The sequence below is a fragment of the Lontra canadensis genome, unplaced genomic scaffold, assembly GCF_010015895.1.
Source record: "Lontra canadensis isolate GAN:19392208 unplaced genomic scaffold, GSC_riverotter_1.0 scaffold11, whole genome shotgun sequence".
NCBI classification, from domain to species: Eukaryota; Metazoa; Chordata; class Mammalia; order Carnivora; family Mustelidae; genus Lontra; species Lontra canadensis.
The window spans coordinates 6,635,156-6,648,567 of record NW_022631005.1 but is presented as its reverse complement, the minus strand read 5'-3'; the positions used below and the strand labels follow the sequence as shown (position 1 = coordinate 6,648,567).

Genomic DNA, 13,412 nt, shown 5'->3' with positions numbered 1-13,412 from the left:
TTTCAAAGAATATTGTTAACATCTCAACCACTTTTGATTAAAATTTCACACAAAGAAATATAATAAGAGTTGAAAATTATAAATGCTAAAGGAATAATTCTAATAAATTTGGTTGTTACTTTACACATTTATTTAATACATACAAAACCAAATAGGAAACCACCTTCCTTTTTATTTTTTTATTTTTTTCCCAAAAAAACAAACAGTTCTCATTGGTTAAAACTAAATTAAAACCATCTATTATGAGGAGAACAAATCTAAAATACCTCCATTTTGAAAAACAAAACCAGCTTATTCATTTCAATCCATTCAAGTCAGAAGTCCCATTATTTTGGCAATACTCTACTACTTAGTCTAGAAGAAGAAGAATCATCTCCTTATAATATAAGAAGTCTGGACAATGCAAAAAGTATAGTGTTTAACATAGTGCATGTTTCCAAAAGAAAAATACTACATAAGCTATAATAAAATTACATTTGTCTTGGTAAAGTAACAATGCTTACAGTGTAAGAACATTAAGTAGTTTAGGTAACCTCATACAATTCTATCCTACTGCTATTAGTAACCTCCTCAAGAATTAAGAGCAAATTTTACAACAGAAAAATTTTTCTCCTTGGAAGTGACACTAATTAACAGCAGTGGAGGAAAAATCATTGGCTGCTTCAAGCTCTCAAAAAAATGAATCAGTTATTGCACAGTAAATACCTCATAGAGGTCAGTGTTTTAAGAAGCTAGTCTGAAGAAATATGTTATTTATAAGTTGTTTAAGTCTGGAAGTTTTCAAGTTTTAAAATTAATTCTACATAGGGAATCAATTGGAAAATATTGACATACAAATAAATATTAGGCTTTTCAAATGGCTACAGTTTTGGTAGTTTAGAAAAGAAATAAAGTCAGCAAAGTGCCTATGTTTCTATGTACGTTTTTAAAAAAGATATGCATAGAAGAAATAAACATTGTACATTGTATACAGTAGCCCAGTCCAGCAGCAAGTATCTTCTGAAGCACAAATAACATCTCTACCAGTGTATATCATTGATAACTCCAACATCTCACAGCCAAAAGGATCCATGCCAACCTTAAAAAGAGAAATGAGCATTAAACATCTTTCAAATATTTGTGTTAAAAGTTCTTTAAAAGGAGGATGAGACTCTTCTCTAAATACACACGCACGCGCACACACACACACACCTATGTGCATTATGTGTGTGTGTATATATAAATAACATCCTTCTTTATAAATTATGCCATGATTAGATATGGACCTATGGAATACTTTATTTTTTAAAGATTTTATTTATTTGAGAAGAGGGGAGAGAGAGAGAGAGCAAGTGAGAACACAAGAGTGGGGGGAGGGAGAAGCAAACCCCCTGATGGGCAGGGAGCCAGAAGCAGGGCTTGATCCCAGGACGCCAGGATCATCACCTGAGCCAAAGGCAGACACTTAATTGACTTGAGCCACCCAGGTGCTCTGGAATACTTTTCTTTAAAATATAAAAAGATAATAATAATTTGTGATTACTTCTCAATCTTGGTCCAAAAGTTATACATCTGAAAAACCATTATAACCAATGGTATCAAAATAATGCTTAATTTTGCAAGTTCTGATTTCTTCAATTCTAATATTTATTTACTATGATGAAATTTCAGGAAAATAACACACTATCAATAATCACCTGGAGGTAAATATTATGAGATTTGACCTACTTACACTTCCAATGGGGCTGTGTGAGTTTTTCACACTGCAGGATCACCTATTATATATATTCTAAAAATTAAAAATGAGCCAGAGAAACAGTCCTGGGGACTAAGAAAGCATTAAACACTAAGTAGTTATTTATATTTAGCAAAGCAAAAAGTTTCAGAAAAGTTTACCTATAAATTCCATTTAATGACTATCTTGCTTAGAATTAGATGCTTTACTTGAAGATACTGCTGCCAAAAGTCCACTTACAATTTCCCGTCTGATTTCGCCAACAATAGACTCTTTAATCTAAAATGGAAAAAGAGAAAAATAAGAATTTAACAATATGACTATAATCTACTTTTCCTGTTTTCAGAAAAACAAAAACAATATTTAATTCCTACAATCAACTAAGCCATAAAGAAACACTCATGTAAACCCTCATAAAATATAGAGAGGTAGCGAGGAATCATGTCCATCTATCCTCAAACTTAGATCAGTGAGTGATCTGGCATAACTCAGATAATTCTATTATAAAATAATACCACAATTCTTATGTTGAGAACATTAAAAATGTTATTTATAGATTAAAAAACTCCATTTGCTTCATGACACAAAGGAACCCAGAAGAACTAATTAAATGTTAGATTCAGTTTTATGTTTTTTTATTAATGTCTAATTTCGTATGGTCATCAACAGTATACTTAGTGTTGTCATTGTTAAGAAATCTCATTAGTGTCAAACTAATATATTGGTATATTGCCTGTTTACACCAACTGAAAACAAAGTATCCAAAGAAGTTATATATTGTTTGAAGCTAACATACACATTTTAAGTGGAAAGAAAAAATGATAATTTAGTACAATTTATTTTAAAACATGAAAAACATCCTCTAAACCACCACAAACGCTAAAGAAATAAATTTTTCTTTAGTTGTATGATAGAAGTTTGTCACCTGTCTGAAAATTTTGCTTCAGATAAGGATATACAATCTTATTTTATTGTTGGAAAAGGCAAACAGACGTAGGGGCAACAGTAATTCCATCAAGATTTTCTCTTCCAGATGCCCAGACACTATGCATGCCTATCCATGCCTTTTTCTCTCTAATAATACAGCATCACCTCCAAATACCTCTTTGTGAAGGCTTTAAATGTGGATTTCCTGAAATAAACTGATAATGTCTTCCCAAATTAGAACTTGAGACACTTTCAACCAGCTTTTAAAAATTCTACATTTCCACAGTTTCCTGTCAGCCTGATCTATTTCCTAAAATGTTCCTAAGTACATCCTGAACACATCTCAATTGAAGTCTTTCCAAAAATGGCTCTGTATTAATCTGTCACGCAAAACCGGTACAAAATACATAGATTTATACAGAAGTATTCAAGAAACAAATGCTCCTTAGCTACCAACCATCTGTTTTGGAATAATTTAAATCAATACAAACTTCTCCTTTTCTCTTCTACCAATATTTCTAAACTTTAAACATCAGGAAAAGTGTTTGGCTTTCATAGTACTTCACATTTATTTTTAAATGAATATGTGTTGAATACAAATATTATGAAAAACCAGAACCTCTTAGCCACCATGTATTATAATATAAGCACAAATACAATATGTTGAATCAGAACTTTTGCAAACCTGTATTTACAGAAGACAAGAAGTAGTCTTCCCAGTCCTGTTATTGCATGCAGTATGGCAATTTTAGTAACTTTCATCATTCTTTATCATTCAAAAAATAAAACAGAGGCCAAAAAGTATTCTCTACAAACCAAAAATGTGTGCCAACACTTTTTGAGGGTACAGACATTACTGGAAGCATAAAAAAAAGTCTGGCCAAGGAGGATGTTGTAATGTAGAAGGGCACAAAATGAATATTGTTTCATAAAATATTAAGAGGAAATATAATGTATTAACTCACTAAAACATAAGAACAGAGAATGAGAGATCTGTATAGGCTACAAGAGGAAAAAATAAAAACTTCTCAGAGAATGACAGACCTTAAAATAGTAGGTCATGGAAAATAATGGCAACTTCAGGTCACACTGTGGAGAGAAAACTGTAGCAAGAGCACCTCGGAGGAGAGGAGAACAAGGAGTGTCACTAACAGATGGTTCCCACCAGGGAGCAGGAGCCTGGATTAGGAAGGGTGAGGTCAAAGGGGGAGTGTTGTGCTGTGAGCTAGTTCAGGGAGACAACTGGGTCTCACTTATCAGTGTACCCTGGCATAAAGTAAGTGCTCGATAAATGTCTGAACGCATTGCGTTTATGAGAAAGAGAAAAGAAAAGCAATACAGAGTGAAGGCAGGAGGAGGGAGAGAGACACAATATCTGAGATAGAAGATAGAAAAATAAAGGATTATAGACAGACTAGCACTGGAAACAATAAAATGCCTTTAATAATTAAATGAAGGAATACATGTATGGACAAATAAATTAGCTCCCAAAATGGCAAAAAGGTAAGTGAGAAAACTCTCTTGGGATGGATGGGGAAACTGCCCTTACGAGCACAATTTCCAAAACGTGGTATAGCTGAACACAGACTTGAGTGAGATTAAAAAAAGAATGCTCACGGGCATGAGAAGCAGATCGTTGCAAGTGTGAAGTGTGGTGTGACAGGCATAGCCTGGGTGATGACTTTGTGGCAGCCATTAGATCAAGTGACGACTGATCGAAACTGTAGTAAGAACACAAACAAGCTGTGTATTTACCAAAATACATGTTTAATGCATGTCAGATGGCCTGTAATAAAGATACTAAAAGGCATGAACCAAGCCTAGGAAATTCATCAAACCAAAAAGTACTCTCTAAAGAGAAAAGCAATCTATGTTTATTCTTTGATGTTTAATTTTGTTGATTTGCTTCTATGGCGCATGTTCACTTACTAGATTTTTTTAAGGTTTTTTTTTTTTAACTTTTTAAATAATTGTAAACAATTTCAGGCCACTGATTACATACATTGCAGACCACCTGGGCTAATTTTAAGAGTGTAGTTTTTTCCCACTGCAACATATACAATCTGTGCAAAACTGTGTTACCTTTAGTATGACAAAAGCTTTGTTACTGAATGAGTATATTAAACATTTCTCTGAAAGAGAAAACACTTCTTTGAAAAAGAAGCTCTTTCTCCTTCAGAAGAACTCTACTGTATTAACACATTATAATGAGAGCATACTTTTTCAAAACTTCACATATGGTGAAATGGTGAAAACAAAAACCTGACAGACATCATTGTTTTCATGCATCCAAGAGTGCAGTAAAAAACATCCCTAAACATGTCTGCCAAACATGCTTAATCTTTACCTGCAAAACATTCAAATGGCTTAAATCCTGCCATCCTGAGGAGTAGCTTTTGTTAATGGGTGTCAGGGGCACAGAATTTACTAGAAAGGCAGAGTCTAATTTAATTTTCTTGGTAGCTGATACTAGCTTTAACAAGCTACTCAGTACCATGGGTATTTAAAACAAAAAGATTATGGATTTGAAGTGAATGGCATTAAGACTAATATGAATTTAATACATTTTGTCAACAAAGTTTAACAGAACACCCTTATAACTGAGCTAAGATATTATCAACACATTTTGTTAAATTATAAATGGCATTGGACTAACTTATCTAATAGTGTATACTTTCTAAGTTCTTCAAAATAGTTTATTCTCTTAAGTACATCAAAATTCCTTTTAACACCTTGTGTTATTTATATAATTTTGCTTGTTAAGTCCTTATCTGTAAATGGCAAAAGGGTAAATGTTAAGCCCAACTTCCTCCAAACTATGCCAAATGTTGAATTAGGGAGTTTCTAATGAACAGGTTTAGTTACAAATTCTGAAAATTTCCTCGGACATTTGCCCTGCATATCAGTTTAAATGTCTTCAAAATTATAAAATCTTTCTTATTTTATGGGAGTTTCTTTTTTTTTTTTTAAATTTTATTTATTTATTTGACAGAGATCACAAGTAGGCAGAGAGGCAGGCAGAGAGAGAAAGAGGGAAGCTCTCTGAGCAGACAGCCTGATGCAGGGCTCAAACCCAGGACCCTGAGATCATGACCTGAGCCAAAAGGCAGAGGCTTAACCTACTGAGCCACCTAGGCACCCCTTTATGGGAGGTTCTACCCAAATGATCAAATACTTCTCTAGGACCAAGAAACAACTATCTTTTCTATAGGTTATGTTCTATCAGCCAAAGAATCAAAATGTTTTGGTCCTTTTTGGAGTTTTACTCCTCAGAAATTACTCACAACACACATCAGGCGACTTATTAACAACTTTAAAAATGAGGACTCAACTGTGCATTAGGGAATATTTATGCCAAACAAGCGAAATTAAGTCAAGTTTTCAAGGAAAGCTTTCAAACTAAAGCAAGCTAAAGGGAACAAAAATATCACATTTCTAGGGGAAGAAAATGTACCTTAAAACTTACTTCTTCATATAAAACTTACCTCTTGATATATATAGTGTGGAGAAAAATAATTACTTAATTTCATACAATTACTCTTTGAAATGAAACATATAAATAAAAATGGATTCTAAACATTTGCACCTAACTGGGCAAGATAGATATACAGAGTCTGCTACACATTAGCCAGCTACATATAATCAACTTAGAAAAAATACATTTGTAGAACAAATAAATTTACAGAATTTAAGACCTTTTAAACTTTGAGCTGGTAATTCAAGTCATGAAAAGAAATTATAAACATACAGTCTCTTCTGCTATAATGCTGGTTTTGAAAATGTAAATTTGTCTCAACATGATTGAAATATTAGGAAACAACTTGAGTATAATATAAATTTCACGTCTGCTTATGTGCAGTTTCATCTGTAAGAAATACTGGGTGAATGCAGATAACTGCATTCAGCTGAACGTAGGAACATAGTACACGAAATACACATACATTAAATACCTACCAGCTATCTCAATTCAATGTGTCATGAGCCACACCTACTCACATCTGATATTAAAACTTTCTGCTGGATTTCATCTTACTCTCCTCTGCTACCTTGCAATACCTCACAAGCTGCAAATTTTCCAAAGCCCAGTTCCACAAGCAAATTTCAGGTCATTTTTCAAGGTCAAATACCATATTTATTGCAGTATTTATGTATTTCTTAACCATTTAACATGTATAAAATTGTGTTATTTTTGTTAAGTTTCTATCCTCTTTTAAATATGTCACTTAAAAGTTTTGGTTATGCTTCTAGTCCTATTTTCCCCATAAGCTCTGTGGTTTTAACTGCACCAATGTGCAAAGCACAACAATTTTTAGGAGTGCATATATATCATACCATAGTAAAACTGACTGTATTTATTTTTACTGTACTTCTCAAGCTACTATTATGCAGCTATGAATAATGGCACCTCATACACATGAACTAATCTCTGGACTCAGAGGATCAATGGCCCATTTGAGAGAAGATTCTGGTCTGCTGCCACCATTCTTGACCTATAACCACTACAAATTTGTTCATATGTTACTCACAAATTAATTTTAAAAATACCTTAGGTTCAATTGCTTAGGTTCAATTTATTAGAAATTTGCAAATTAAAAATAGGGAGCCACTGACCCTAATTTCTCTGGCCCATTTTGCCCTTTTCCATTTCTAAATGCTTGAATACATTATACTACATGTTTTTCTGTGTGATTTTATTATTTCCTGAATTAGTCTTATTTACATTTCTACTAATCTTTTAAGCTTAAGGATTTCATGTATTATATGTATTTTTTTATCCGTTACAGAGCAACATACTCAAAAAGACTCTTAAGTTTTTTGTTTTTGTTTTTGTTTTTGTTTTTTTAATGTATAGGGTTATCCCCCTTTTTGACCAATGGAAAGATCCTTTCTCATCATGGGCTTTAGTATCAGTGGGAAAGAACTATGGATAAATATGGTTCTTCCTCAGTTACTTTTAAGAGAACAGATTGAAAAAAATATATTCAACATGTGCAACTTTTATCCTGTGTACTCTATTACATTTTGTACCCGGACATACTGTGATTTGGGAAGAAAAGGAAAAAATTGAAAGCCATCAAAAATTTTGATCTGTGCTCTCACTATTTTCATATGATATATATATGTCATATATATGTGACATATATATATTATTTCTTCTTATTGCCTGATCCTAGTGTCCAAAACAGCTATTTTACTAATTTTCTCAATTAACTTTTGACCTGTGACTACTAGTCTTCCTAATTTTTTCAGTCCTTTTGGTAACCTAGAACTATGGTTAAATGCTTCAGGTTTACACATTGCTATTACCCAGGGTAAATCTTCTTTTCTTTCTGTATTTCTATCTTTGAACAATTCATGTATCTTCCATGTATCTCTACCACCCATTAAGCCAAATGGATCAAATTCTTTATACTTATTATTTCACACTGGAGTATAAAATTTGCAGAGATGCCATTAGAAACATATCTTAGTAGACATGAGCTAGATCAATGGGAAAGTTCTCTGAAAATTTAATTTAAAAGCTCTCTGAAAATTACTGAACACAGTGAATCAAAGGAATATCTTATAAATAACGTCCAAATAAAACCTCCTCCAACACATACTGCCAAATAAATTAAGCATAGATTTTACTCACCTCCCGTATGACTTGCTGCAACTCATCTTGTTCCACATTTTTATGCATTTCCCCAGCAGCTGGCATTAATGGGATTTTTCCATTGCCTTCTTCCACTTCAGATTTAGGTCCTACAGCTTCCAAGGCTTCTTCGGTAGCTCCAACTTCCTCAGAACTTTCCACATCTGGTGGTGTCTGCACAGAGCCTGTTCTAGAAGGAGCAGTGGGTGTTAGGGCCACTGATGCTCGGAATACTTTCTTGCTTGGTACCAGATGGGTCTTAGGTTTGCCCACTGAGTCACCAGAAGGTACTCCACTTCTTCTATTAGCATGAGACGGACCAGAACATACAGAAGATGACTCTGATGTTGCTTGGGAGAAAACGGATTCTGAGCTTTCTCCAGGAGGAATTTCAAATCCCACTTCACCAAGTCCCATGCCCAATTCAGACTTCAGATAGGATTGTTCCCGCATCAGTTCAGTAACCTGGAAGTCAGAAAAATTGTAATTCTTCTCTCTTTAAATTAAGACTGGTAGTTAGAAGAAGATTAAAATTCTAGTTGTGATTACTGCTAAAAATCACTTAGCTTGTAAAGACATGATTCTAATTCATCTAGTAACTACTCAATTTTATTTGCAAAAACATAGGAAAATGTAAATTCATGATGAGACAAAGCCATAAAATACATAACTAGACTATATGGTTGGATGAAATTTTACTTGTTAATGCATGGGTTTCCAAATTTCTTGTTAAGGAATAGTAACTAGTGAAAAGCAAAATAGCTAATCATAATGCTTTGGCATCCAGATGAATCAGTTTCTTTAAAACATAACAAAAATCAGACTTTTGTTCAAAAAGTAGTCATCCTACAACTCCAACTACCTGAAGGACCTGGAAACACTATGAAAGCATATTTTCTCTGTAGCATAAATACTTTTTATAATCCATTACCTCCTTTACACCATAAAGATAAATCACCGTTGCAAATAACTGGCTTTCTAATGGACTAAGATGGCAAAAGAGTTTCAGAAGTGCCAAACTCACTTCCAATCAATTTAGTTATCATCAAATTCTGTATTTAAAAACAAAAACATTTCATCTACACTGGGAAAATAGTGTGTTTATGAAATGTTATTATCATTCCCTTCCCCAGTGATTTGAAAGGAGAGAGGCTTACTGGTTCCATTACATTCAATGGAGAAGGGCATGACAAGTTATCAGCGCTTCTACTGCCACACATTCCCTGGAAAAATAAGAACAATATATATGTATGTATGTATAAATTATTTCTTCAAAATGCAAATGTTTTGCAAAAAATGAACGAATTATTGCCCTGAAACATTCTTTTATGTCATGAAGGTCACTCTCAACTGTCTCGGGATCCTATAAAATGTGTTAATTCTGACTGAATTAACACATTCATAGATGTTCTGATTCTCTGCAGTCACCAATATGCATTTCTAAAAATAATGGATTGAAACCGTTTATGGAAAAAGATATTCACCAATGATAAGTGATAATCTTATTCTATGCTACACATATATTTGTGTAATACACATTCTTATTCTACTGATTCTACTCCATACGGTGCACATATATGTGTGTACAGAGTAATCTGTTGTTAACAAAATCAAGTATGTGGTTCAAGTAACAGCAAAGTTCATTATTTCAACATTTCAAAAACAATGTATTTCACGACTGCAAAGATTACAGCAATAATAATCAACTGCCTAAATTTAAATTTCACTCAAAGAAACACTGTAAGTTTGAAAAGTGATACAAAACAAAGAGTATTTATTCTTTTGGCTGTATACATGTTTTCTGCCTTTAAAAAAGATCTCATTTGATTCCTTAAAAAATTAAAGACTTGCAAAGAATCCAAAATAAAGGAAAAACTTAAAACAAATAGTTATTTATTCAAACGCAAGAAGGGGAAAAAAGACGGAGTGAAATAGATATTTATGTTCTTGGCAGTTAGTTACAGGCAGGGATTAAAATCTAAATTAGTCACATATTAACCCACTACCATTTTTAAAACTCCAAAAAATTTTGTATTGCTCCTTAATCTTTATTAAAAGATGATTAACATTTTTCAGTATATTTCTAAATATATTATATATTTAAGAAAAGAATCACAACTTGCACATTCAACTGATCTGTGGGAAAGTTTCCTTAAACATTGTGCTTGCCTCAATGCCATTAAAATAAGTGTTTTAAAATTAAGGCATTCGTCCTAAATTATGTGGAACATGATACGTAAGTCCTAAGTGAAACCCGCAGACAAGCCCCAAGGCACCATACCATAAGGGCTGAGGAGCGGAAGGGAGAAGGCATGCGCACGGCGCGGAACTGGTCCTCGAGGGCCAGCAGGCGCTCCTCCAGCTGCAGTTCCAGGTCCTGAAGTTCCATGCGGACCGAATTTCTCAAACTCTGAAGCTGATCAACTTCATACCTATCAGTGTGATGACAGGCACAAGGTTGAAAAAAGCAGTTTGGAGATTCACATTCACCACTCTCTCACAAACCATTAGAAAGTATTGAGATAGGGAGTTGGGGGAGAGTGGAAGGGGAGGTGAACAATGAGAGACTATGGACTCTGAAAAACAATCTGAAGGGTTTGAAGAGGTGGGGGGGTGGGAGGTTGGGAGGTTGGGGGAACCAGGTGGTGGGTATTAGAGAGGGCACGGATTGCATGGAGCACTGGGTGTGGTGCAAAAACAATGAATACTGTTATGCTGAAAATAAATTTAAAAAAATGATTAAAAAAAAAAAAAGTATTGAGATGGCCAGTTCTAAAAATTAGCGTGACAGCAACTGCCACAGGTGTGACCAGTAGGACAAATGGTCTTTCTTCCTCTACCCTGTATCTCAAATATTCCAAACTAAAAACACATTACAACCTCGGTCTTCCTTAATACACTGAAAGCAATTTAATTAGTAAAACACTATGCCTAATTTTATTTACAGTGATTTACAAAATAAAAGGTACATAGCACCAGACATAAAACCAAGCAAAAAAAAAAGGTGAAAATTCTTCTTTGGAATGAAAAATATTTTGAGTTAGATTAAGACAAAATGAAATTTTACCTTTCCTCCTCAGTCATATGATGATAAACCATAGTTTGCTGACGCAGCATTGCCAACTCTAAATCCATCATTTGCGTTCTAAATAAATTCAGACTCCGCCTCATTACCTGGAGCTCCTGAAAAGTATTCTAAAATACAACATGACAAAATTATACTTCTAAATCATATAAATTACTTTGTACCACAAAGATCTAAATAAGAACTCACTTCATATAGAGGTAGAACAGATGATTTCTGAGTACTATATGGAGCAGCAGCAAGATCAGGTCCTCTCGTCATAGGGTACTATAAAAAAGTGAAAGTAGGATTACAAATCAATGTTAAAGTGGTTATTTCCAAATTATCTAAGGTGTTAAAAAGGTGATTTGGGGCCTACATATTTTTTATTTGATATGGGGCCTACATCTCTTTGAGGGGAAAAAAAAAAAAAAGGCAACAACAACCACCACCACCAAAAAATGCCACTTCATTTTGTAAGCAGGAACCTAATCAGTCCCCAGTGCCACCTGATTACTCCTATCTGATTACTCCTATTTAGAACAAAGAACAGGCAAAGAAACATGTATCATTTAAATCTATTTAAATCTATGTCTTACAGGACTTCCCTCTTGCCTTGAGGAAGTAGAAAACAAAAACAAAACTCAAAAATGTAGAAGTGATAGCAAATTCTGAGATTACAGGGAATTACTGAGTTAGTTGGAGAGAGTAGTAAGCAGTCATCACACTTATTCGTAGACATTTAAGCATCTACTATATCTCACTATTTTAGAGAGTGAAGAAAAAAGACAAAAGGAAACAAAAGGCATTCCCAGCCTCCAAGTGTTCTCACAGTGTAAGAAAAAAAAAAAAAAGAAGTGAGAAAAAACTTACAATGTTGGGGTGGGAGAGAGGAGTGCTATGACAGAACAAACAAAAATCTAGATTGGGTGAGTAAATGATCCCAGCACCGGCTGACACCTGAGCTGAGCCTTAACAGTAAACAGCACTTGGTCGCGCCACGAAAGGCAAGGGCGGGGCATTCTAGGTTCAAAACCAAAAACAAAAATAAAAACAGTGGTATTTGTAAAAACAGACACCTTGGAATGCACACCTATTTGGAAGCCTGCCTGCAGTCCAACACTGCTGGCTGGCACACACACACAAAGAATTAGACTGGAGAGATAAGCAGAGACCAAAGCCTCCGTCTCCTGGGGGGAGTGAGGGGTGGTAAGAAGATTAATTAGCTGAGTTGCTGATAGGACATCCAAGAGGAGATGACCACATGCAGAGCAGAGTAACAAGCTGCTCTAGAAAGGTGCTCCATTAGGGTGTAGGCTGACAGAGCCCTGTTTCACATAATTAACAGCTGAAAGGTTGGTTAGATAAAACTAAGATTTATAAGGGGGAAGAATACCCACATTCTAGTTAGACTGGAAATCATTAGGAGACAGTTGTCATGAGGATAAAATCTATATTTAAAAGAAGGTGTACTTGGGGCACCTGTGTGGTTCAATGAGTTAAATGTCAGGCTCTTGGTTTCAGCTTAGGTCATGATCTCAGGGGCCTGAATCAAGCCCCACATTGGGCTCCATGCTCCAGAGTCCGCTTGAGATTCTCTCCTCCTCCTTCCTCCTCCCTCCCCTTCTGCCACCCTCCTCATGCACTCTCTCTCTCTCTCTCTGAAAAATAAGTAAATAAAATATTTAAAAGAAGGTATCTTTACTACATAACTTAAGAAGCTGCAACTTAAGGTGCCTGGGTGGCTCAATCAGTTAAGTGTCTGCCTTCCGTTCAGGTCGTGATGCTAAGGTCCTGGGATCAAGCCCCTCATCAGGCTCCCTGCTCAATAGGGAGCCTGCTTCTCCTTCTCCCTCTGGCCCTTACCTCCACTCATGCTCTTTCTCTCTGAAGTAAATAAAAATCTTAGAGAAAAAAAAAAAATTGCGACTTTTGGAGAGGTTGGGTGGCTCAGTCGGTTAAGAGTTTGACTTTTGATTTCGGCTCAGATTGTGATCTCACAGTCGTAAAATCGAGCCCTGCATCAGGCTCTGTGCTGTGTGGAGCCTGCCTATTATTTTTTTTTTTTTTAA

General features: G+C 34.8%; 1 protein-coding gene across 4 annotated transcripts in view; it reads right to left on the bottom strand.

The window, feature by feature from the left end:
• Nucleotides 1-271: 271 nt before the first annotated feature.
• The window catches only part of ITPRID2 (ITPR interacting domain containing 2), a 38,052-nt gene continuing 24,911 nt past the window's right edge, over nt 272-13,412 (bottom strand). The window contains exons 12-18 of one of the 4 annotated variants that reach the window (XM_032856056.1): nt 11,551-11,628; nt 11,344-11,471; nt 10,558-10,708; nt 9,434-9,499; nt 8,277-8,741; nt 1,876-1,993; nt 272-1,078 (exon numbers count right to left, since the gene is read on the bottom strand). In XM_032856056.1, the coding sequence (XP_032711947.1) occupies nt 1,889-1,993; nt 8,277-8,741; nt 9,434-9,499; nt 10,558-10,708; nt 11,344-11,471; nt 11,551-11,628 (993 nt within the window). In that variant the 3' untranslated portion in view covers nt 272-1,078; nt 1,876-1,888. The remainder of the gene's footprint in view (nt 1,079-1,875; nt 1,994-8,276; nt 8,742-9,433; nt 9,500-10,557; nt 10,709-11,343; nt 11,472-11,550; nt 11,629-13,412) is intronic. The other 3 variants (XM_032856057.1, XM_032856059.1, XM_032856058.1) reach the window with 3 other exon arrangements.